Source organism: Rhagoletis zephyria, unplaced genomic scaffold, assembly GCF_001687245.7.
Source record: "Rhagoletis zephyria isolate East Lansing unplaced genomic scaffold, Rhagoletis_zephyria_1.1 Rzeph_scaffold_06975, whole genome shotgun sequence".
NCBI lineage: Eukaryota > Metazoa > Arthropoda > Insecta > Diptera > Tephritidae > Rhagoletis > Rhagoletis zephyria.
Genome location: NW_016164058.1, coordinates 7,316 through 33,485, shown reverse-complemented (window position 1 = coordinate 33,485; position 26,170 = coordinate 7,316). Strand labels below are relative to the sequence as shown.

The following is a 26,170-nucleotide window of genomic DNA, read 5'->3' as shown; positions in this document are numbered from 1 at the left end:
TTATTTTTTATTTGAATAAAAATTCATTCAAAAACGCCCATCCCTGAAATAAAGATGCTATAATAGAAATTGAAAACAAACTAATTTATCAGAAGAATGAAACAAACTAATTTATCAGAAGAATGGGAAGAACTTTATACCCGTAAAATTCTAGCTAAAGAAAAATCTTTTGAGCATATATTCCCAACATTTAAAACAAAAAATGGTTTCATGAAAATTGCAATAAAATGTCACCAGTAGAAATAAAATAAAAATTTATAGAATTTAAATAAATCTTTTATTCAACAGTCACAATTCCAGAGATCCGAGTTCAAATCGTCGTGCATTGGAAACATTTTTTTCTTTTTTAATGTAAATCTGTCTTTTTTTTGTATTTTTAAATTTAATTATTAAAAAAACGGAAAATGCATTTAGGATTTTTCCTTAATTTTATTTTTTTTTCGAAAAGTAATTTAGATGCACAAATTCTTTGTTTACATTTAAATTTTGAGTTTTGGCTTTGATAATTCTAAAGGATATATCGCTGATGGCATAAGTTGTTCGAAAATGTCGATACGGTAGGCCACCGCATTAGCTCCTACCAGTTCATGAACTGGTAGTTTTACTAACTAAATTGGCTTTTCTTTGCAGGGTATGTATGCAGAACGAAGGAAAATTACGCGTACTAAGCTAACAAAATTTCACACACAAAAACACATGCCATAAATGTTTACATACGAGTATGTATTTGTAAATATTTTAAAAGCAATAGAGCGTGGACGGACGTCTTAATCGTGGAAACTTTTTGGAGAAACTTTCTAACAGCTCCTTCATCCTATCCTACCTACACCTGCCTGATTTTGGCCGGTTGCCTTTCCAGGCGGTAGTCTTTGTTCTAATCTTCATTTGTGGTGCTTTGTCTCGCATTACTCCTCTCCTAGCGCTTACACATCTAATTACACATATATATGTGTATACATACATACATACATCGCATGGCGCAGACAAACTTTGTTGGTTTCCTTTTTTATGTGGGGATTGCTGTCAAATGTCTTTGGGTGGCTGTGTAAATATTTTACAAATTAATTTAGATGAACGGTATATGTATTAAGCAAAAATATGTACATATGTATGTGTGTATGTATGTATATGCGTTTGAATAATCGTGGTGCAGTACTTATTTTGAATGAAGTGGTAATTAATAATGCAAAAGGAGGTGTTTTTGGGTAAGAAAGCTAAAAAGGTTAGTTCAGAAGCCTAATTTGGATATAAATAGAAATAGCGTTGCTGTATGCAATCAAAAAAAAAAGGATAGTCGATTGAAACGTAAGACTTCTTGGCGACGGTTAACAAAACCAAAAACATTTACATATATTTTTATTAGTATCACAGCGGGCGCCCAAATATTTTGTAAGCGAAGAAAGCATCAAAGACCTTTTACCACATCTGTGTGAGACTTAAAGCTTACAAAAATTGCTACCGTTTACGCTTAAATACAACTTTGGCTAGAATATATGTATGTATTTTTACGCACAGCATTTTCGCCTTCTTTAAAAGCTAATAATGAAGAATTTTGCCCAATTATGACTTTGGCTGGTTGCAGTCGTTACAAATGTATAGTCCGCCTACAGGTATGCAACGTTATGCTCTTTAGCTGCTTGTTGCTCATTTCATTCGTGTGCATATCAGTAGGTATGATATGTAGTTCTCAAACAGCGTACTTATAATATAATTTATCTAAAAGTGCAAGTTGCAGTTGGATCGTTCCCTTCTTAAAGTGAGCAAGTAATTCACTTTCACATTTTGGTATTCTTTGCGTTGTTTCCATTGAACGCAACCAAATTTTTTTAACACCTTAAAAGAACAAATATTCGGTTGACGATTGTTATTTCATTAATTTAATTATCATTAAGATTAACATAAATTATACACAGAAGTGCGTTTTCACAATGAATTCGAAAATTATAATAAACAGCCTTCGACTATCACAAATTGTTTTTCTTTTTTTACTTCAAGTATTTCGTAAATTTCATTTACTCAGGGTAATCAGGGCATCCGCCAAACGCACGTATATTTTTGTTTTCTTCATATTCGACAGGAAAATTTTGTATTAAATGTCGCCTTTCCTCTTCGGCGTTTTCAAATCGATTACTACAACGACGGCACTCGTCTACAAAGAACTTTGCTAAATATTCTCTCACTTTAATACAATGCTCGGGGCAGTCCGATTCGGGATGAAATTGTGTCCCGAAAAAGGGGTACCTAGTAAGGCATAAATATAGAAGTTTAAAAGATTTAAGATTATTCACAAAGTAGAACTAACAACATATTCATAAACTCTATATAGCCACTTACTTGCGGTGTTCCACAATCGAAGCGAATTCTGTGCCATTGCCATCTGAGTTTTGCGCCAATACATGCCAGCCATCTGCGAAACTTTTACATAACTTTTTTTTTTTAATAAAGAAAAGAGTTTTATTCCAATAACTCGTTATAGTAAAAATGTGTGGATATCGATGGAATAGAAAATGAAAAAACTGAAAAAGTGAAAAAATTAAACGAACTTAAGTACAAAAGTTTAGAAAATTAAATGGAATAAAATTAGTCAAGATGAGATACAATGAAATGAGATGAAATTATGGGATACAAAGTGAAGTGAAATGAAATGAAATAAAATTAAATGAGATGAAATGTAGTTAAAAGGATTGAAGGGATCCCAAGTTTAATCAAATGAGATATGAAATGAAATTAAATTAAGAGATTTGAAACGAAGTGAAGTTGAGATAGGCGATGTGGTTTAAAGTGAGGTTTAATGAAATTAAACAAAACGGAATAAAATAGAATTAAATGAAATTAAATCAATAAAATGAAATTAAATGCAATCAATAGAATGAAATTAAACATGAAGAAATAAAAGTGAAGGGAATTGAAGTAAAGTTGACTCGAATGTAAAATGCAAGGAAAAGATATGAAGTTAAATGAGATGAAGTGAAGTAAAGTAAAGTAAAGTAAAGTAAAGTAAAGTAAAGTAAAGTGAAGTGAAGTGAAGTCAATTGAAGTTAAGATAAGCGAAATGATTTTAAGTGAAGTTTAATGAAATTAATTAAAGTTAAATGAAGGGATGTAGAATGAAGTAAAGTTAAGTGAAGTGCGGTTAAACAAACCGGGTGAACAAGAAGGGCAGTGAACTAAAATTGATTGAAATGAAGCGATTTAATGTCAAGTTTGATTGAAATAAAGTTAAACTGAAACTAAAAACTTAAGCTATCTAAATGTACCTCAATGGTCCAGCAATATTTATGTCGATGATGACCAAATGGTTCATTCCGCATGATGGTCTCCAGTTCGTGTGACAAATGAGCAAAAAGTTTTGAATCCCGAAAATCTACAGTGTGAACACACATTTTTTTAATTGCATATTTACGTCAACCGTTTTATATAATTTTTACTTTTTGTAAATAGCATTTTTAATGTTTCCACAAATTTAACTTTTTTTTATTTTAAAGCTCAATACGCTGCAGAAAATAAATAGAAATTAAATCGCATATTAAATTGCTGCAAGAGTGTCGTATAATCTAAAAAAGTAAAACGGCTTGAAAAAAGTTTTCAATTTACAATTTTTACAATATTTATTCTAGTGCGCTAATGGTAATCGGTTCAGCGTAGAAGAACAGTCTGCGGTCATTGCTGTATGCTTAACTCGATTTTTTATTATTTTGCAGCAAATGTACGAAATATCAAGAACTGTTAAAAGCTGTAGAAGATTACTTTAAAAATTATCCCGGTTTATTTCTTACTGCGAACTCAATATAAGGGAACCGAAAATAACTCAATAAGAACGTGTGCGAAAAAGAAAAATAATTTTTATTTTCAATACAATTTCCATCGTTATTTTCTACAGCGTTTTGAAATTTAGACCGAATATAAAAGTTAATATTTTCAAAGAAAAAAAATAAGGGGCAAAAAATTTTTAATTTCAAGAAAGGAATAAACGCACAAAATAAAGATATTCCCTAAAATTTAAAATTTTTTTTTTAACATTGGGGTTGCTACCAGGTTTTGAAAAAATTTTTTTTTTAACTCGTAAAAATTAGACAAAATTGTCTCTTTGATCTGTTATAACTAACTGCGGATTTTTGCGCAAAATATGGAGCCTAGAAATATGTACCACATAACTATAATCAAAGTGTATGTATAAATTTGTATACATTTTGTTTATACAAATTTATACGCTTTAGCACCGAGTTTATAAATTTACACATAATATTAATTTTCAATAGTATATTCAATTTATCTGGTTTCAAGACCATATTTTGTCGAATTTTTGCGAATTAAAAAAGTTTCGAGCTCTGGTAACGACACCTAATTTTATTTTTTTAATTTGGAATTTTCGTGGGTTTTCTTATTTTCTTCGTTTTAAGGACCACCCTATTACATAAGCGAAATATTACCTGGCAAAAAGTCCACGGGTAAAAGGCATTCCATGTATTTGCATATCTCACGTGGATCCGTGCCATATGTTGTTGTTGCCAGACTGGTGGTATAGAGTATCAAAAGTTGAAATCCCAAACAAGTACCCCACACAGGCAGATGAATACCCTCCTTGTACTTTTCTTTTGCTATGCGTATTATCATATCCACGGCCCGAACACAATTGTTAGTCAATTCTAAGCGGGCGGGATCATGTTCGTTGACAAAAACTGCGCCACCAGGTAATAGAATGCTGTACGTGCGTCGAAAGAACATACATATTTTAGTATATATGTATATCAGTATGGATATTAACCGGATATCTGAATTTTCGAATTTAAAAATTACATTTGATGGTCAATAGATTCAGTTAACTTTGAGAACACTTTTACGAATCCGTTCAAATACCGATAAGAACGTCCGGATCCTATAATGTCCCAAACAACAAGGTGGAACTACCTCTAATGTCGCTAAAGGAAGTTTTGGCTGAGGCTGGGCTCCGAAAGACCAACATCGTGATTGCTACCGAGCGAGAATTCGCGACATCCTACTATTAATGAGATAGCGAGTACTACCACGCGGTAGGACCAGGGATCGATCTCTGACAAAAGCAGCATTCAAATTACAAAAAAAGTTTTTTCTAACAGCGGTGGCCCCTCGGCAGGCAGTGGCCAACCTCAAAGGGTATTTCTGCGTTGAAAAACAGCTTCTCATAAAAATACAATCGCCATTCGGAATCGGCGTAAAATTGCGTGTCCCTCTATTTGTGTGATAACATTAGGACGCACACCACAAAATTGAAGGAGAAGCTCGGCCAAATACTTAGCATAAGTGTAAGCGTCAAAATATTATTACTAAGTACATATAACAGAGGAAATGCGGTTCGCTTTGTATCTGTCACCAGGGACGAAGTTACCCACCTCAACCTGATTTGCTGTGTGTTCTATTGCCACACGTCTCGGACTGGATGACAACTTCTTTTGGAGCCAAATGTACGTAGAGAGAGGCACAAACCGAGGTCTCCTGCAAGAATCTCTACACAGTTCTGCCACTGCCACCTCAAGGGAACTCGTCTCTATTAGAAAACTCAGTGGATGAGCTTTTCGATGATTTTTTTTTCTTTTCAGGTGTTTTGGCCACCACTGTATACATACATAGGTTCTATATAACAAGTTTTATATATTATTTTGATTTTCTCGAAAATATGATCTTCGGTTCAGACGACCATATGTATATGCTGCATTATACTGAAGCCAAATGCGACTTAAGCTGTGTTATGGCTTGTAACTACAGATTTTATTTAACTATTTATTAATTTGGAACTTACCCATTTATCCTGTTCAGCATATAATTATAATACTCTGGGCCTTTGTTGATCCTTGGTAAACGAAGCCATTAAAACAAATTTCATAATTCATAACACCGTGTGACAATCAGTTTTACACACAAAAAATATTTGCGAAACTAGGGGCCAAAAATAGTAATAGTAAAAATCAAGGCTTTTAGTTTTTCTCTACCTCAAAAAGGACTTTGAAACTTTAAAGATGTGATTAACTCAAAAAAAAATTATTTTAAAAACTAAGAACAATGTAGAATAACAATATGGATTTCAAATAAAAGAGAAAATTTTGTAGAATTAAAAAGGTCTAATTTTTTTGTTGGATAAGTACAAATGGGTATTAAATAAGTCATTTTAAAATCGTTATATTAAATATCCTTGAAAATTTGCAATATTTATTTTTTGAAAAATTTTCGTGATAACGACTAACATACATTTTTTTTTTTTGTAGTCTGAAAGTCCTTGTAAAAAACGCCGACTTCAGAGAGCATTTTTTTGTTTTTTTTTTGTTTTTGTCACACAGTGTAATGCATAAGTACTTAGTGTACTTACCAAATGGGAGCAACTTGAGCGCCTCCAGCCTCCAAATACTCTACGTAAGAGTTATCGATATAACTACAAATGTCCTCCCTCATTGTATTCTTTCGATCCATACATAGTATGCCAATCAAGGGCTTGGTGCACAAGTCGTTTTGATGCATATTTTGTTCGTCGAAAATCTAATAGAAATGTTAAGCATTTATTGTACGTGCGAAATAAATATTTTATCTGAAGAACATACAGCTCTTATCGGAATGAGAACAGTTGCTCTTTCCGTAATATCCTCTATCACATATACATATCGCCTGTACATGCGAAGAAAGATACAAACTCAAAAGTTCGATCGGGAAGAAAGTCGCGACAAAAGACGACGCTTAAAAAACCGTCAGCGAAAAAAGAACTTTTGTATGTATGTATATGTTTACGCGTCTTTCTTTGTCTTCTTTGTTTTACGCGTCCTTTTTCACCGTTAAAACAATCGCTCGTATTTCTTCATATGCACCGACGATGTGTATTAGTAGCTCTAATATCCTACGTAATTGTAGGTTCAAATTTAAATTTCTTATTTTAAGAAAATTCATCGAACACTGGCAAACTGTCACAGTTGAATCGATTTCTCCAGATACCGGTACACAGCATGGATATGCTTACATATTTCTTACTATATGTACGGAGAAGTAAGTATCCAAGCGCACTGCAGCTAAAACTATACTAGCACACGATAAAAATTTTCACTCTATCGCTATGTACCCTGTAAGGAAAATCTCTAGTTCTGAACTGGTGCGCTTCTATTTAGTACATTTGGACCAGCGATGCTCAAAACAGCGCCCGCGGGCGGAACTCTTCAAAGCTCTCTGTAGATTTTATATGGATGCGCACAGAGTAAAAGCTCTCTCTGAGCATCACGAAAATCACTAAGATCTAAAAACGAGATACGAAAGAAAAAAGTATCATGAGCTGAGTTGCAGAGTTGCTCGCTGTAGAGCTGTCAAACTATCGATAGTCAAGTCCATCGATGTTTTGCGATAGTCTTAAGGGTGACTATCGATACTATCGATAGTATCGACCCATTTCATATGTTTTTCTAAATCCATTTATTTTTCGTTATCATGCTTTTATTAATTTGTTTATTTTATCGGCTCATGGTTGCATTTTAGATTCGAGAAATATTGCTAGAAATTCATTCGCTGTGTAGATAGTCAAAAAGCGATTTCAGAAATTTTCTCTGCAATTCGCCTTTCGGAAATAAAAAATGTCTTTACATGCAAGGTGCCACTGCTCATGCAACTGCTTTCTGCAATTTCTCAATTTGACAGTCTTTTGAAATACATATACTGCATTGCCCGGTATGACACGCTCTTAAAACGGCAATATAACCTCTGCTATTTCCACGCTAAAAATAAAAAAATGGCGCTTTTGGAAATAATGCAATGAACCAACTAAACAGATTACCCAGCACGGCATCCGCGTATTTGTAATTGCATTTGAGAAAAAAATAATAATAGCAAATAACGTAATTTTTTCATCGGTTGTTTCATTAACACACATGGTTTCATACCGTTTTATTCACATGGCGGCGAAAAAATGACGTCACTGCAAAAAAATACTTTCTCGCACACCGTCCTAGGTGATCTTTATTCGTTCGTTCCTGAAATAATGCTGCCAATTTTTGTTCTCTTTGAACCAATACGTGCAAATATCAAAAGCGCTAGGAAGGAGAATACGCTATCAATGAAGCGATAGTGGCGATAGTACTAAAACTATCGATAGTTATTTCAAGTGACCAGACTATCGATACTATCGATAGTATCGTCGATAGTTTGACAGCTCTAGCTCGCTGATATTGGTTAGATTCCAGATGGTCCCAAGATGTTAAAATGTTAACACAAATTTTTATTTTGTATTACCAAGTTATGAAAAAGCATCTGGGAAGTGCAGAATGGTAGCGTATTTGAACGAAATCGCCGCCAAACACATATCTATGTAAAGTAAACAAGCTCTAGATCTAGTTCGATCTGCGACCCTTTTTCTATAGTTCCGGGCCAGATTCAAATTGGTCATCTGAAATATAGATTTCTAATGAAAAAAGTGAAATAAACGTACCACATTTCGCTGATTTTGAGCTGGTGGGGATCTAGTTACTATCGGACTGGTTGGTTTTTGGCGATAAAGAACTAGTACGGAACTAGAAATTTGACTCACTAGAGCGCGGTTTCTCTGCAGGGTATTTGTATGTGTGCATATGTATGTGTTCACTCGTGTCCATTCGCCGGCATCGCAATCGTCCCGAACAAGAAAAGAACCAACGAATAATGCATCTCGAGTTAAATATACACACACCCTCAGTCATACTTGGTTGCGTCATACAACAAAATTTTGCGGTAAAATAAAATGAAAACTGCATTCTGATATGTAAGTATACACATACATAATACGTATTTATGCATACAGTTTCTGAGAGTAATTCTATGACTCGGCTACCACAGTCGACATATTTATTTTTAAATATTTTTGATCGATATAAGATATTATCGATATTGTGTTCGATATTACTACTGATGATATTAACGATTTTATTATCTTTATTGTTATGGGTAGGGATGGCAGCGATTAATCATTTGATTAAATTAATCGATTAATTTTTTCCAATTTACGATTTAATTGTATCGTAGTTTTGTGTTTCATTAATCGATTAATTACTAAATAATCGTAAAAATATTTTCAGTATGAATTTTGTAGCTATCTAAAATCCATCCATCGATCTTCGGGCCCCTCATAAATCTCTTGTACACAAACGAAGGCGAAAAGATGATGACTTGGGTCACCCACAAAAAGAAATTAGTTTTTATTTAAGTTGTCAAGTCCAGGAACTAAAGCGGAATATCATAGCGCTTAGGAGGAAATGAAAACTTTTTACCCAAAACTTTACGGACTTTCAAAAAAATACTGTAATTTAGTTGGTACCTCAGTTTTTGCAAACTTGGGTAAATAATAAATAATTATCTCCGCTAAAAACACTCGTTTTATTTCATTTAAGGCTAATTAACAAGAGAATTTGAAAATTTTTTTATGGAAAAGTGTTTTGGTGAATACCCACTATAAAAAAGTGCCTTTAAAAATTCGATTAATCAATTATTTTTCAATTATTGCAATTGACTGCAATTAATTCCTTTGGCTTGTGATTAATCATATGATTAATTAATCGATTTTTTTTTTGCCATCCTTAGTTATGGGTATTACTATCGATATTGTTATTGATACTGTCGATATTATTTTTGATAATGTTGGCGATATTGTTATCGATATTATTATCCATATTATTAACGATATTTCTGTCGATATCATTATCGATAGTAATATCAATAGTATTACTGATGAAAAACCCGTTAAATACGTACATATTTATGTATATTGAAATAATCTTTGACAGTGGCAGTCGCCTATCGAATCTGTGCAATTGCTGAAAACAAATGGATTTGTCAACATTTAAAAAAGCTATGTAGCTTTATCAAATATAAGCGAAATATAAACATAAAAAACACTTTACTCTTTTCTTTTTTTTTAGATTCTCTAAGAATCAAAAAAAAATAAATAAATTATCACACATTGGTCGGAAAAGCTCTCCTACCCGCGTGCCAATTTTGCATTTTTTTGTTTCAATTTCAAATCGAAAGAAGCACGACAAAAGAAATATTCCAACGTTAAGCTTTCTTAAATAGTATTCTTTGCCAAAAATAAATAATACAAAATTACGTACCACAACGTAGTCGATCTGCACTTGTTGCACTTTGTTTATATACTAAAGCGCCACCTGCCTACATACATACATAATTACATTTTCACAACCTTATCCGATTAGTGTTGCCACTTCGTATGATTTTCTACCAAATTTCCGAAACAAAAGTACTACAACAGGTGGAAATCTACTAAATTCGTTGTTTCTCAAAATAAATGATGACCGCGAAAGAGCTGGTAACAAAATTGCAGTGCTTGTAGGTAGCGTTTGATTTTTGAAATTTGTATTTTTTTTTTAACATTGATAGCGTCAGATACTATCAGCTTCAATTAAAAATACTAATAACACCTTGTTAGATGAATTCCTAATAACCAAATTTTCGACTTTGGATGAATTCAAGTCATTCAAACGAAGTCTGGCCAACGTTGGACAATCACACAGAATGTGCTCCGACGTCTCTTCCTTTTTAAGGCAAAGAGCGCAGCCTGTCAGTTTGATCATACAAATCCGGTGATGTTTTAATCGATTAGGTACCAGGTTACCAGGCTGATTTTGGCTCTATTAAAAATATTTATTTCCTTTCTAGCTAACGGATAGGCAAATAGATTGACATGCTATAGACCTCCCTACCTCTCCCCAGCTTTCGGCAATTGCAACTCTTGAAGAAGACCAACTGAGCAGGCAAAATGGTTTCAGACCCCCAACTGATAGACGAGGAGCCTTCTCACGCCAGTTCTCGTTCCAGTTTAATTCGACCCCGCAGAGACCTGGTATCCAATGCAATGTTACGGTGTTTCGCGCTGGCAAAAGTGGAAGAGTATCCAGCTGCGCTATCTAAAAATATGAGAACCTAAAAGATTGTGGGCCATCTGTTCATTTCCATAGAAAGTCTGGTGCACAGCCCATAAACACCAGCATCTGTTCTGCCTTTCGAATCTTTCCACATTTCCGCATTTTACCCAAGATACCTTTCTGTTATTTGTTGGCATGTACCGCTAGATATTTGCATTTGCGACCTCTCGAGACTGCTGCTACTTGAACAAAAATATAGAATAGAGTCCATGCCGGAAGCGACTTCTAGCAGGAGTAAAGGAAACCTTTGAGGTTTATTACAGGTTAAATGACATTTTTGGTGGTGGTTTTGGATACCAGATTACGGATTCACAAGCGAAAACCGGGTGAACTTTCATAAACAATAGCCTTTCATTCCCTCCAAGAGTAGTTGAACCAAGGTGCGGTTTCAATTTTCTTGCCAATTGTGGAAGAACAGGGTGGCTATCACCACCTTCACTAACGCCCATCCTATTAAAGAGACCCGCGTAACTCTGGTTCAATTGCGATCTGTATACTGTAGCAGATTAAACTTTTGGTTAACCAGACTAGACCCCGACATGTGCGGTATGTGAAGGTTCTGCTCACGAGCCTACTTCACTCAACTCAACTAACACCCTTCGCCCCCTGGTACAAACTCATCGAAACAAGACGTTTCCTGAGCCTTCCTTTAGTTGAGCTTGATGACAACGATTTAAAAACGACACTCTAGGCAGGGCTAAGTACCCAAACAACAACAACGACAAATTTTACCTCACTGTGGGTATCATTTCATGGTCCTTATGTTCACGAAATGGTTTTCCAAGATCGACGTTGTTATACATACATACATAAAGTTACATTAATATGGAACATTTTATGTTACTTTACTAAAATCATTTTTATTACACTTACGAAAGGATAAAGTAATTTTAATAGCTCACTATTTAAATGCCGCTTTTTTAAATACTTTTTTACAGAAATGTGTATATAAATATTTACTTTTCATACTCTACGGTTAAGGCATAGCTGCTGAGTTTAAATATTTTTAATGCTTAAATAAAGTTGTATCGCCTAGACAGTGCTACATAGGCATTTTAACAGATAGTATCATTAGATCAGCTGATTAGATTTTTTATTAATTATCTGGTCTCTGAAGTGTCAAATATTGTTTATTATTTTTTCTATTTTGTTTATCTATTTTCAAGTGAAACAATTTTACATAAATGGAAACGATTGAACGTTATTTTGGAATAATCGCTTAAGTCAGGAGCACAAACGCTAATTACTGGGCCTTGCAGAGGATGGATCAATGCTTTTAACAGTAAAAAAATACATTTAATTTTTTTTTTTGTAATATTTGTTTATATAGTATATTTCACATGGCCCATTATGATATTTAAAAAAAAATCTGAAATTTTGTTTGACACTTTGGAGACCAGAAGCAACCACAAAATGCACTTAAATGCTGTTTTTGTTGTTTTTGCTCAAATGTCTGTTTCTTTTGCCTTGGGGGGAACTAAAAAGAACCATAGAAGCATTCATCTGAACTCGAAAAGTTGAAAAATTCAGCCTAAAAAATATTTTTCACAAATACTTGGCAGTTCGGTCGAAGCTTTCGAGCTTTAAAAGGCATTTTCGGTTTGAGTGAATACCCCTATTACATTCAAAATTGTAGCGGTGTTTGATTTAGGCAGGCATTAAAATGCGTTGATGAAGGTCTCTCTACTTTAATATACTTAAAGCTCTTTGTTTGCACATACATACTTACATATATGTAAAAACTGCATTGAATAGCATTTTCTAAAGGAACTACATACATACATACATATTAGCAGCGAGTGATTATCGAAAATTATGGCAACAAAATAGTTAAACAAGCAATAAAATTAATGACTAAACTAAATGACCGAATAGCCTAAAAAATTCTGAGACCACTATGACGTCATACACGCCTCCACGCCCCCACGACACATATCGTAATCAATGCCAACAAACAGTGCAATCGCCTGGCACCCGCTAGAAATGCTGATGATGTGCTGGCGTTATATGCCTCAAACAAATATTGTTGGACGAAAGCAGAACCCTTAGCACCCGTGTACACCGGCTGATAGTTGTAGATGAGCGCATCGATCTCCTCTGTACGATTGGCGAAAGAATGTCGATTTTTACGCACTTCATTCACAAAAAAATCTGCAAAATATTGTGATGCGATGACAGCTTGCGAAGTGTGTGTAATATTTCGATTAGGAATGAATTCATAAAGAATTTTTTCCGGATGAAATTGCACGCCATAAAATGGATATCTAAAATAAGCCGAAAAATAAATACGAAAGATCAGTAGCGAATCGCGTGCAAGGGTTGCTATTTTAAGCACTAGCAGTTACATACTTGACATGCTCCACGGTCGATATGAATTCTGCGCCATACCAGTCATTATTGATGCTAAGCACATCCCAGTACTTGTTGAGGTCGTACATGGCAAATGTCTAAAAATATAAGATAAAAGTTTGATGGGGACATAAATACATACATTTTAAAAGCGACTTGAAATTGCATTATGCTAGAGAAAATGTTAGTAAGTGGTGCCTAAAAATAGGCAAACCATTTGTGTATACACGACTAACCGTTAAAAAGCTTGCTGCTACCCAATAGGAAAAACCTGAACTAGTGGCGTAACTTTTGGTATTTGTGTTAAGTATTTGGTGAATTTTCTAGCCGTTGGCTAAGTTTAGAGTGGCATTTTCGTTTGCAAAAATTTCACATTAGGAAGAAAAAGGGTATTAAGTTCCGACAAAAATATCTGAGTGCAATTTTAGATCTATCTATGTAGGTGATTTTACCACTAGAAATGCAGATAATTTGTCACTAACTTAAATCTATCGAAAATGGGATGTACATAGATGGGTTTGAGAACAAAATTTCGTTTAAATTGATTAAGTCAAATATTTCTACGTAACCTTCTGGGTTAATTACTTTATCTGGAGTTAATATTGACTTCATGATTCGATTCATTTACATGGTGAGCGGAAAATCATACATTTTATGAAGCCATCGTAACAAAATTTTTAAAATATTCGATAACGAAATGGGGTCCGGGAATGAAACCACTTTTTTAATTTAAATCAAGAGGGCATCAATCGATTAGCACACTTTTTCTTATTAGAAACGTAGGAAAGGATTGTTGTATGCCCATATAAAATGTAAATATGTATATATATTAGGGTGGTCCAAATAAAGTAAAGTGGGAATTTTAATGCTGCCACCCCCTAGAATTGTTCTATACCAAACAAATATACTCCAGTTTTTGTTTGTTTAAATCAAAAATTATTTAGCGGTCCCTCAAAGCGCTCAAAGTTTTTTATGTATTTTATATGGGAGAAAAACAAATCAATATTTTTCTATTGTTTTTTACCATCTTTTGGTATTAACTATTTTTTATAGGTCCCCAAAAACTCCAAAAAATATAATGGTTGGACCAACTTTGAAGTAGCTGGTACTTACCGTTGATTTTTACGCATTTTCTTTCATACCAAACAAATTTCGAAAATACTTTGTATGAAAAAAATGTAAAGCACGTCCACTTAAAAAATGCTACTTTTTAGAAACTTCGAACTTAGATTTTTTATTCTAAAATTTAATGGGCTAATAAAAAAAAATGTTATTAAAAAGTTGAAAATTTGCATGTAAATTTGTTGAGGTGCCCTGAGTTTTGCACAAAGTTTAGAAATTATATTTGTAGGTTTTTGTTGTAGTATGGAAAATATTTTTACAAAAAATTTGCAGAAAAAATTAGAATACATGCATTATGAAAAATTCTCTGCGCCAATACTTTTTGCCGTGAGTGTATGGAAAACAACGAAAATATGTATATGTAGCTGTGATTCAGTATCTGGTAGTGAAATTTTCCCAACAGGGTAACTACATACATTTTAGCTAGTATTAGTGTAGATAAGTACATACTTGCATTGCTGCAGACACGTGTTTCTGTCCCAAACAGCGAAACTTAAAATTAGTAGAAATTTACAGTTCCACTTTATTGATTTTTAATGATATTAGTTACTGACATACATACATACTCATAAAACGATACGTATATATTAGATATTAGCGAGATACAATGTCTCTTATGCAACGCTATAGCTATAGATAAGCAGTTAGAAACTGTGAATAATGCACTTATAAATATTTTTAAGTCTCTTTTTGACACAATGTAATGCACATATAAATTTAATGTTATCACAAAATGATTACTTTTTATATTCCTAAGTCATGCATGACTTTTTCATTATGTATTTTAACACAAAAGAATATATACATATATATCAATAAACCTTAGTTTTGTTTTTGAAGAACATTATCGTAAAAATATTTTCCTTCGCTGATTTGATACAATAAATCAAATTTTTTTTTCTTCCTGATTTAATTTTCTTACTACATAGAAAACTAATTTTATACCTGTTTTTGCATTAATTGCTCTAAATCTGTAAGATCCAAAAGTAGTTATATTTCCGAATCGGATTTTGGAGTTGTGTCTCTATATAATGCCGCACTATTCGAATTTAATTTTTCTACTAGAAAAGCCGTTAAACCATTTAAATTGGCTAATAATATCCAATCAATAAAATTTTCTTGATCAATTCTTTGAGTCACAGTTTGTAAGAATCCTCAGGGTACACATTGCGTATACGTAACGCATACGAATGCGTACTCTTGCACAAGTTATCAACGTATTTAACGCTCAACTAAGGATATAGGCTTATAACTATATGTATGTATTCTCTTTGAATTTTTGCACTATTCGTAATAGCTATTAAAATTGCTATTGCGGCCAATAGTTATGCTAAACGTCACTTTCCACTTGTTATGCTCTAGCAACTCATCAACACCATTCATTCTCAAAATACTTACCTCCTTCGTAAAGCAGAAGATGTGAAAATTAACTGTCACATTGTATGTGCTCAATATGTGCAACACTTCAGCGCTGGCATTGCCAAACAGTCTGCTATTGTTGTAGCCTTTCTCGAATTCCAGCGGTAATGCTTGCGCCGATGACGAGCACTCGGTGCGTAAATCTGTACGATTCGCTGTTAAATAGATCATAAGCTCATAACCCAAGCAAGTGCCCCAAATGGGCATATATGTGCCGGCCTCATTCATTTCAATGGCAATATTGTAAATGTGTTGACCGGCATCGGCATAGCCACGCGATTGATTGAAATAAGTTGCACCGCCTGGCAGTAGGACACTGTACGCCAGAGATGTGACGACAAAAGAGATTAATAGAAAATTGAAATGTTTATTTAAGTGTGCTAAGTGTGGAAAAAGGAAATCAAGTTGAGCCTTTCACTGCTCGAAAATCAAACTTACCCATTAATTTTAGACATAATGTCCTCGTAGTATTCTTTCTCTCGCCCAATCCTGTAAGTACATAAGTATAAAAATTTGCATTTAAAGACTGAACATTTGCTTACACTTATAATATTGTTTATTATCTTTTTCTATTTTGTTTATCTATTTTCAAGTGAAACAATTTTTATATAAATGAAACGATTGAACGTTATTTTGGAATAAGCCGCTTAAGCTCAGGAGCACAAACGCTATTACTGGGCCTTGCAAGATGTCAATGCTTAACAGTAAAAAAATACCATGCATTAATTTTTTTTTTTTTAATATTTGTTTATATATATTTCACATAATAATTAAAAAATCTGAAATTTTGTTTGACACTTTGAGAGACCAGAAGCAACCACAAAATACACTTAAATGCTGTTTTTTTGTGTTTTGCTCAAATGCCTCTGTTGATCTTTTGCCTTGGGGGGAACTAAAACCATAGAAGCATTCACTGAACTCGAAAAGTTAGAAAATTCAGCCTAAAAAAATTTTTCATAAATACTTGGCAGTTCGGTCGAAGCTTTCGAGCTTTAAAGGCATTTTCGGTTTGAGTGAATACCCCTATTACATTCAAAATTGTAGCGGTGTTAGATTTAGGCAGGCATTAAAATGCGTTGATGAAGCCGTCTCTCTACTTTAATATAGCTTTTATATTAAGCTCTTTGTTTGCACATACATACTTACATATATGTAAAAACTGCATTGAATAGCATTTTCTAAAGGAACTACATACATACATACATAATATTAGCAGCGAGTGATTATCGAAAATTATGGCAACAAAATAGTTAAACAAGCAATAAAATTAATGACTAAACTAAATGACCGAATAGCCTAAAAAATTCTGAGACCACTATGACGTCATACACGCCTCCACGCCTCCCACGACACATATCGTAATCAATGCCAACAAACAGTGCAATCGCCGTGGCACCCGCTAGAAATGCTGATGATGTGCTGGCGTTATATGCCTCAAACAAATATTGTTGGACGAAAGCAGAACCCTTAGCACCCGTGTACACCGGCTGATAGTTGTAGATGAGCGCATCGATCTCCTCTGTACGATTGGCGAAAGAATGTCGATTTTTACGCACTTCATTCACAAAAAAGATCTGCAAAATATTGTGATGCGATGACAGCTTGCGAAGTGTGTGTAATATTTCGATTAGGAATGAATTCATAAAGAATTTTTTCCGGATGAAATTGCACGCCATAAAATGGATATCTAAAATAAGCGAAAAAAAAAAAGAAAGATCAGTAGCGAATCGCGTGCAAGGGTTGCTATTTTAAGCACTAGCAGTTACATACTTGACATGCTCCACGGTCGATATGAATTCTGCGCCATACCAGTCATTATTGATGCTAAGCACATCCCAGTACTTGTTGAGGTCGTACATGGCAAATGTCTAAAAATATAAGATAAAGCCTATGCTTTGCATTGCTTGAGGTTCACATAAATTTTAATCTCGGTAAGGTTACACCATCTACTAAGTGTGTTATTTCACTAAAATGTTAGCGTCATCATGCCAATAGATAAAAGTTAAGTTGAGGCATAAATACTAATTTAAAGCACTGAACTTGAGAGAAAATGTTAGTAAGTGGTGCCTAAAAATAGGCAAACCATTTGTGTATATACGACTAACCGTTAAAAAGCTTGCTGCTACCCAATAGGAAAAACCTGAACTCAGTGGCGTAACTTTTGGTATTTGTGTTAAGTATTTGGTGAATTTTCTAGCCGTGGCTAAGTTTAGAGTGCATTTTCGTTTGCAAAAATTTCAATTAGGAAGAAAAAGGGTATTAAGTTCCGACAAAAATATCTGAGTGCAATTTTAGATCTATCTATGTAGGTGATTTTATCCCTAGAAATGCAGATAATTTGTTCACTAACTTAAACTATCGAAAATCGGGATGTACATAGATGGGTTTGAGAACAAAATTTCGTTTAAATTGATTAAGTCAAATATTTCTACGTAACCTTCTGGGTTAATTACTTTATTTTTTTTTTGCCATCCTTAGTTATGGGTATTACTATCGATATTGTTATTGATACTGTCGATATTATTTTTGATAATGTTGGCGATATTGTTATCGATATTATTATCCATATTATTAACGATATTTCTGTCGATATCATTATCGATAGTAATATCAATAGTATTACTGATGAAAAACCCGTTAAATACGTACATATTTATGTATATTGAAATAATCTTTGACAGTGGCAGTCGCCTATCGAATCTGTGCAATTGCTGAAAACAAATGGATTTGTCAACATTTAAAAAAGCTATGTAGCTTTATCAAATATAAGCGAAATATAAACATAAAAAACACTTTACTCTTTTCTTTTTTTTTTAGATTCTCTAAGAATCAAAAAAAAATAAATAAATTATCACACATTGGTCGGAAAAGCTCTCTTACCCGCGTGTCAATTTTGCATTTTTTTGTTTCAATTTCAAATCGAAAGAAGCACGACAAAAGAAATATTCGAACGTTAAGCTTTCTTAAATAATATTCTTTGCCAAAAATAAATAATACAAAATTACGTACCACAACGTAGTCGATCTGCACTTGTTGCACTTTGTTTATATACTAAAGCGCCACCTGCCTACATACATACATAATTACATTTTCACAACCTTATCCGATTAGTGTTGCCACTTCGTATGATTTTCTACCAAATTTCCGAAACAAAAGTACTACAACAGGTGGAAATCTACTAAATTCGTTGTTTCTCAAAATAAATGATGACCGCGAAAGAGCTGGTAACAAAATTGCAGTGCTTGTAGGTAGCGTTTGATTTTTGAAATTTGTATTTTTTTTTTTAACATTGATAGCCCCAGATACTATCAGCTTACATTAAAAATACTAATAACACCTTGTTAGATGAATTCCTAATAACAAAATTTTCGACTTTGGATGAATTCAAGTCATTCAAACGAAGTCTGGCCAACATTGGACAATCACACAGAATGTGCTCCGACGTCTCGTCCTTTTTAAGACAAAGAGTGCAGCCCGCCTCTTTGGTCATACCAATCCGGTTCATATGAAGATGTTTTAATCGATTACGTACCATGTGACCAGGCTGATTTTGGCTCTATTAAAAATATTTATTTCCTTTCTAGCTAACGGTTAGGCAAATAGATTTACATGCTATAGACCCCCCTACCGCGCACCAGCTTTCGGCAATTGCAACTCTTGAAGAAGACCAACTGAGCAGGCAAAATGGTTTCAGACCCCAACTGATGGACGCGGAGCCTTCTCACGCCAGTTCTCGTTCCAGTTTACTTCGACCCCGCAGAGACCTGGTATCCAGTGCAATGTTACGGTGTTTCTCACTGGCAAAATTGGAAGAGTATCCAGCTGCGCTATCTGAAAATATGAGAACCTAAAAGATTGTGCGCCATCTGTCCATTTCCATAGAAAGTCTAGTGCACAGTCCATAAACACCAGCACCTGTTCTGCCCTTCGAATCTTTCCATCTCTGACATTTTACCTAAGATACCTTTCTGTTATTTGTTGGAATGAACCGTACCGCTAGGTATTTGCATTTGCGACCTCTCGAGACTGCTGCTACTTGAACAAAAATATAGAATAGAGTCCATGCTGGAAGCGACTTCTAGCAGGAGTAAAGGAAACCTTTGAGGTTTATTACAGGTTAAATGACATTTTTGGTGGTGTGTTTGGCTACCATATTAAGGATTCACAAGCGAAAACCGGGTGAACTTTCATAAACAATAGCCTTTCATTCCCTCCAAGCGTAGTTGAACCAAGGTGCGGTTTCAATTTTCTTGCCAATTGTGGAAGAACAGGGTGGCTGTTACCACCTTCACTAACGCCCGTCCTATTAAAGAGACCCGCGTAACTCTGGTTCAATTGCGGTCTGTATACTGTAGCAGGTTAAACTTTTGGTTACCCAGACTAGACCCCGACATGTGCGGCATGTGAAGGTTCTCCTCACAAGCCTACTTCACTCAACTCAACTAACACCCTTCGCCCACTGGTACAACCTCATCGAAACAAGACGTTTCCTGGGCCTTTAACGATTTAAAAACGACACTCTAGGCAGGGCTAAGTACCCAAACAACAACAACGACAAATTTTACCTCACTGTGGGTATCATTTCATGGTCCTTATGTTCCCGAAATGGTTTTCCAAGGTCGACGTTGTTATACATACATATCGGTACATTAATATAGAACATTTTATGTTACTTTACTAAAATCATTTTTATTACACTTACGAAAGGATAAAGTAATTTTAATAGCTCACCAGCTTTAAATGCCGCTTTTTTAAATACTTTTTTACAGAAATGTGTATATAAATATTTACTTTTCATACTCTACGATTAAGGCATAGCTGCTGAGTTTAAATATTTTTAATGCTTAAATAAAGTTGTATCGCCTAGACAGTGCTACATAGGCATTTTAAACAGATAGTATCATTAGATCAGCTGATTAGATTTTTTATTAATTATCTGGTCTCTTAAGTGTCAGATATTGTTTATTACTTTTTCTATTTTGTTTATCTATTTTCAAGTGAAACATTTTTATATAAAGAGAAGCGATTGAACGTTATTTTGGAATGGCCGCTTAACTCAGGAGCACAAACGCTGATTACTGGGCCTTGCTTCTAACAGTAAAAAAATACCAAAAAGACACTTAAATTTTTTTTTTTTTTAATATTTGTTTATATATATTTAAAAAAAAAATCTGAAATTTTGTTTGACACTTTAGAGACCAGAAGCAACCACAAAATACACTTAAATGCTGTTTTTTTTGTGTTTTTGCTCAAATGCCTCTTTGATCTGCCTTGGGGGAACTATAGAAGCATTCACCGAACTCGAAAAGTTAGAAAATTCAGCCTAAAAAAATTTTTTTCATAAATACTTGGCAGTTCGGTCGAAGCTTTCGAGCTTTAATAGGCATTTTCGGTTTGAGTGAATACCCCTATTACATTCAAAATTGTAGCAGTGCTAGATTTAGGCAGGCATTAAAATGCGTTGATGACCGTCTCTCTACTTTAATATGCTTTTATACTTTAAGCTCTTTGTTTGCACATACATACTTACATATATGTAAAAACTGCATTGAATAGCATTTTCTAAAGGAACTACATACATACATACATACATATTAGCAGCGAGTGATTATCGAAAATTATGGCAACAAAATAGTTAAACAAGCAATAAAATTAATGACTAAACTAAATGACCGAATAGCCTAAAAAATTCTGAGACCACTATGACGTCATACACGCCTCCACGCTCCCACGACACATATCGTAATCAATGCCAACAAACAGTGCAATCGCGTGGCACCCGCTAGAAATGCTGATGATGTGCTGGCGTGATATGCCTCAAACAAATATTGTTGGACGAAAGCAGAACCCTTAGCACCCGTGTACACCGGCTGATAGTTGTAGATGAGCGCATCGATCTCCTCTGTACGATTGGCGAAAGAATGTCGATTTTTACGCACTTCATTCACAAAAAAATCTGCAAAATATTGTGATGCGATGACAGCTTGCGAAGTGTGTGTAATATTTCGATTAGGAATGAATTCATAAAGAATTTTTTCCGGATGAAATTGCACGCCATAAAATGGATATCTAAAATAAGCAAAAAAAAAAAAGAAAGATCAGTAGCGAATCGCGTGCAAGGGTTGCTATTTTAAGCACTAGCAGTTACATACTTGACATGCTCCACGGTCGATATGAATTCTGCGCCATACCAGTCATTATTGATGCTAAGCACATCCCAGTACTTGTTGAGGTCGTACATGGCAAATGTCTAAAAATATAAAATAAAGGCTCCGTTATGCATACTTGGCATTGCTTGAGAGTTGTCACATAAGGAATCTGTTAAATGAGCTTCGCGTGTAAGCGGTTACCCAACGCACAGCATAACATACGTAAAAGTCTGTTGGTTTCTGATTTCTACGTAAAAATGGTATAGCAGTGCATGCAATGCCAAGTATGCATAACAGAGCCTTAAAAGTTTGATGGGGACATAAATACATACATTTTAAAAGCGACTTGAAATTACATTATGCTAGAGAAAATGTTAGTAAGTGGTGCCTAAAAATAGGCAAACCATTTGTGTATATACGACTAACCGTTAAAAAAGCTTGCTGCTACCCAATAGGAAAAACCTGAACCAGTGGCGTAACTTTTGGTATTTGTGTTGAGTATTTGTTGAATTTTCTAGCCGTGGGCTAAGTTTAGAGTAGCATTTTCGTTTGCAAAAATTGCAGATTAGGAAGAAAAAGGGTATTAAGTTCCGACAAAAATATCTGAGTGCAATTTTAGATCTATCTATGTAGGTGATTTTATCCCTAGAAATGCAGATAATTTTTCACTAACTTAAAACTACCGAAAACGGGATGTATATAACGGGTGATTTTTTTGAGGTTAGGATTTTCATGCATTAGTATTTGACAGATCACGTGGGATTTCAGACATGGTGTCAAAGAGAAAGATGCTCAGTATGCTTTGACATTTCATCATGAATAGACTTACTAACGAGCAACGCTTGCAAATCATTGAATTTTATTACCAAAATCAGTGTTCGGTTCGAAATGTGTTTCGCAAACCCAATTGCTGCGAACGGCGACGAATCGACATTTCACGGTCTTCAGCAACACTCTCAGAAACAGACGCAATATTCTCTTCTGTACGCACTGTACGCATTCGTGTGGTTGGTTTAATGTCCAATAAAGTAAACTGAGTGCGAAACTTGGTCACAATCGCATTAATTGTTTGCTCACTTGGTCGATTATGTAGACCATAAATCGGACGTAAAGCGAACCGAACACTGATTTTGGTAATAAAATTCAATGATTTGCAAGCGTTGCTCGTTAGTAAGTCTATTCATGATGAAATGTCAAAGCATACTGAGCATCTTTCTCTTTGACACCATGTCTGAAATCCCACGTGATCTGTCAAATACTAATGCATGAAAATCCTAACCTCAAAAAAATCACCCGTTAGATGGGTTTGAGAACAAAATTTCGTTTAAATTGATTAAGTCAAATATTTCTACGTAACCTTCTGGGTTAATTACTTTATCTGGAGTTAATATTGACGTCATGATTCGATTCATTTACATGGTGAGCGGAAAATCATACATTTTATGAAGCCATCGTAACAAAATTTTTAAAATATTCGATAACGAAATGGGGTCCGAGAATGAAACCACTTTTTTAATTTAAATCAAGAGGGCATCAATCGATTAGCACACTTTTTCTTATTAGAAACGTAGGAAAGGATTGTTTAAGTATGCCCATATAAAATGTAAATATGTATATATATTAGGGTGGTCCAAATAAAGTAAAGTGGGAATTTTAATGCTGCCACCCCCTAGGATTGTTCTATACCAAACAAATATACTCCAGTTTTTTTTTTTTTTTTATCAAAAATTATTTAGCGGTCCCTCAAAGCGCTCAAAGTTTTTTATGTGTTTTATATGGGAAAAAACAAATCAATATTTTTCTATTGTTTTTTACCATCTTTTGGTATTAACTATTTTTTATAGGTCCCCAAAAACTCCAAAAAATGAAATGGTTGGACCAACTTTGAAGTAGCTGGTACTTACCGTTGATTTTTACGCATTTTCTTTCATACCAAACAAATTTCGAAAATACTTTGTATGAAAAAAATGTGAAGCACGTCCACTTAAAAAATGCTACTTTTTAGAAACTTCGAACTTAGATTTTTTATTCTAAAATTTAATGGGCTAATAAAAAAAAATGTTATTAAAAAGTTGAAAATTTGCATGTAAATTTGTTGAGGTTCCCTGAGTTTTGCACTAAGTTTAGAAATTATATTTGTAGGTTTTTGTTGTAGTATGGAAAATATTTTTACAAAAAATTTGCGGAAAAAAATAAAATACAAATTTTTCATATATTTATTAGGAAAAATTCTCTACACCAATACTTTTTGCCGTGAGTGTATGGAAAACAACGAAAATATATATATGTAGCTACGATTCAGTATCTGCCAGTGAAATTTTTCCGATAGGGTAATTACATACTTGTTAGCTAGTAGTAGTGTAGATAAGTACATACTTGCATTGCTGCAGACACGTGTTTCTGTCCCAAACAGCGAAACTTAAAATTAGTAGAAATTTACAGTTCCACTTTATTGATTTTTAATGATATTAGTTACTGACATACATACATACTCAAAAAACCATACATATATATTAGATATTATATATTAACTCGGACTCTAATAAATCGCTTTTTCGATTTAGGTATTTTTTTTAGAGAAAATGAAAAATTCATATATTTATTATCATATTGACTCTACTTAAATGACAGTAGAAATAAGCTATAGATAAGCAGTTAGAAACTGTGAGTAATGCACTTATAAATATTTTTAAGTCTCTTTTTGACATAATGTAATGCACATATAAATTTAATGTTATCACAAAATTATTACTTTTTATATTCCTAAGTCATGCATGACTTTTTCATTATTTATTTTAACACAAAAGAATATATACATATATATCAATAAACCATAGTTTTGTTTTTGAAGAGCATTATCGTAAAAATATTTTCCTTCGCTGATTTGATACAATAAATCAAATTTTTTTTTCTTCCTGATTTAATTTTCTTACTACATAGAAAACTAATTTTATACCTGTTTTTGCATTAATTGCTCTAAATCTGTAAGATCCAAAAGTAGTTATCTTACCCGATCGGATTTTGGAGTTGTGTCTCTATATAATGCCGCACTATTCGAATTTAATTTTTCTACTTTCGAGTCACAGTTTGTAAGCATCCTCAGGGTACACATTGCGTATACGTAACGCATACGAATGCGTACTCTTGCTCAAGTTATCAACGTATTTAACGCTCAACTAAGGATATAGGCTTATATATTCTCTTTGAATTTTTGCACTATTCGTAATAGCTATTAAAATTGCTATTGCGGCCAATAGTTATGCTAAAGGTCACTTTCCACTAGTTATGCTCTACAAACTCATCAACACCATTCATTCTCAAAATACTTACCTCCTTCGTAAAGCAGAAGATGTGAAAATTAACTGTCACATTGTATGTTCTCAATATGTGCAACACTTCAGCGCTGGCATTGCCAAACAGTCTGCTATTGTTGTAGCCTTTCTCGAATTCCAGCGGTAATGCTTGCGCCGATGACGAGCACTCGGTGCGTAAATCTGTACGATTCGCTGTTAAATAGATCATAAGCTCATAACCCAAGCAAGTGCCCCAAATGGGCATATATGTGCCGGCCTCATTCATTTCAATGGCAATATTGTAAATGTGTTGACCGGCATCGGCATAGCCACGCGATTGATTGAAATAAGTTGCACCGCCTGGCAGTAGGACACTGTACGCCAGAGATGTGACGACAAAAGAGATTAATAGAAAATTGAAATGTTTATTTAAGTGTGCTAAGTGTGGAAAAAGGAAATCAAGTTGAGCCTTTCACTGCTCGAAAATCAAACTTACCCATTAATTTTAGACATAATGTCCTCGTAGTATTCTTTCTCTCGCCCAATCCTGTAAGTACATAAGTATAAAAATTTGCATTTAAAGACTGAACATTTGCTTACACTTATGTACTGCACTTGTACATACATATATTTTAATTAAAAATAGTAAGAAAAGGCTCTAAAAGAAACTAAAGACAGTGTCTAGTTAATACACACACTGCCAATCTTAGATATGTAGGGTCCAGAGGTAAATTTTACAGGGGAATTTTTTTTTTTAATTTTTAAATCCAAAATGGACAAAAACAGTATCGAATGCTAGCTTTCCTAATAGGACTACTTATTTTTTTCATACCCCATTGTCTAAAGGTAAAATGGCGCTTATGATATTTTTCCTGAACAAGCTGAGAGGTAAGTTATCAAAGAATTGACGCTTGCGATAGCT

At 34.0% G+C, this 26,170-nt stretch overlaps 3 protein-coding genes across 3 annotated transcripts; all 3 read right to left on the bottom strand.

Annotated features, from left to right (window-relative positions):
• Nucleotides 1–1,869: 1,869 nt before the first annotated feature.
• Nucleotides 1,870–7,229, bottom strand: LOC108373706 (gamma-glutamyl hydrolase-like). The gene is made up of 7 exons (XM_017629640.1): nt 6,570–7,229; nt 6,341–6,507; nt 5,777–5,827; nt 4,431–4,702; nt 3,258–3,364; nt 2,335–2,426; nt 1,870–2,241 (listed from the first exon to the last, which is right to left on the bottom strand). The coding sequence occupies exons 1-7, from the start codon at nt 6,639–6,641 to the stop codon at nt 2,013–2,015; spliced, it is 990 nt and encodes a 329-aa protein (XP_017485129.1). The 5' UTR covers nt 6,642–7,229; the 3' UTR covers nt 1,870–2,012.
• A 5,016-nt stretch (nt 7,230–12,245) lies between these two features.
• LOC108373705 (gamma-glutamyl hydrolase-like) lies at nt 12,246–17,670 on the bottom strand. The gene is made up of 6 exons (XM_017629639.1): nt 17,577–17,670; nt 17,136–17,493; nt 16,245–16,295; nt 15,786–16,122; nt 13,266–13,363; nt 12,246–13,180 (listed from the first exon to the last, which is right to left on the bottom strand). The coding sequence occupies exons 1-6, from the start codon at nt 17,638–17,640 to the stop codon at nt 12,820–12,822; spliced, it is 1,269 nt and encodes a 422-aa protein (XP_017485128.1). The 5' UTR covers nt 17,641–17,670; the 3' UTR covers nt 12,246–12,819.
• On the bottom strand, nt 12,246–25,792 carry LOC108373707 (gamma-glutamyl hydrolase A-like). Its single transcript, XM_017629641.1, has 5 exons — nt 25,745–25,792; nt 25,286–25,622; nt 21,959–22,056; nt 21,103–21,875; nt 12,246–12,419 (listed from the first exon to the last, which is right to left on the bottom strand). Exons 1-4 carry the CDS (start codon nt 25,759–25,761, stop codon nt 21,515–21,517), a joined length of 813 nt encoding a protein of 270 aa, XP_017485130.1. The 5' UTR covers nt 25,762–25,792; the 3' UTR covers nt 12,246–12,419; nt 21,103–21,514.
• Between the last annotated feature and the right edge of the window lie 378 nt (nt 25,793–26,170).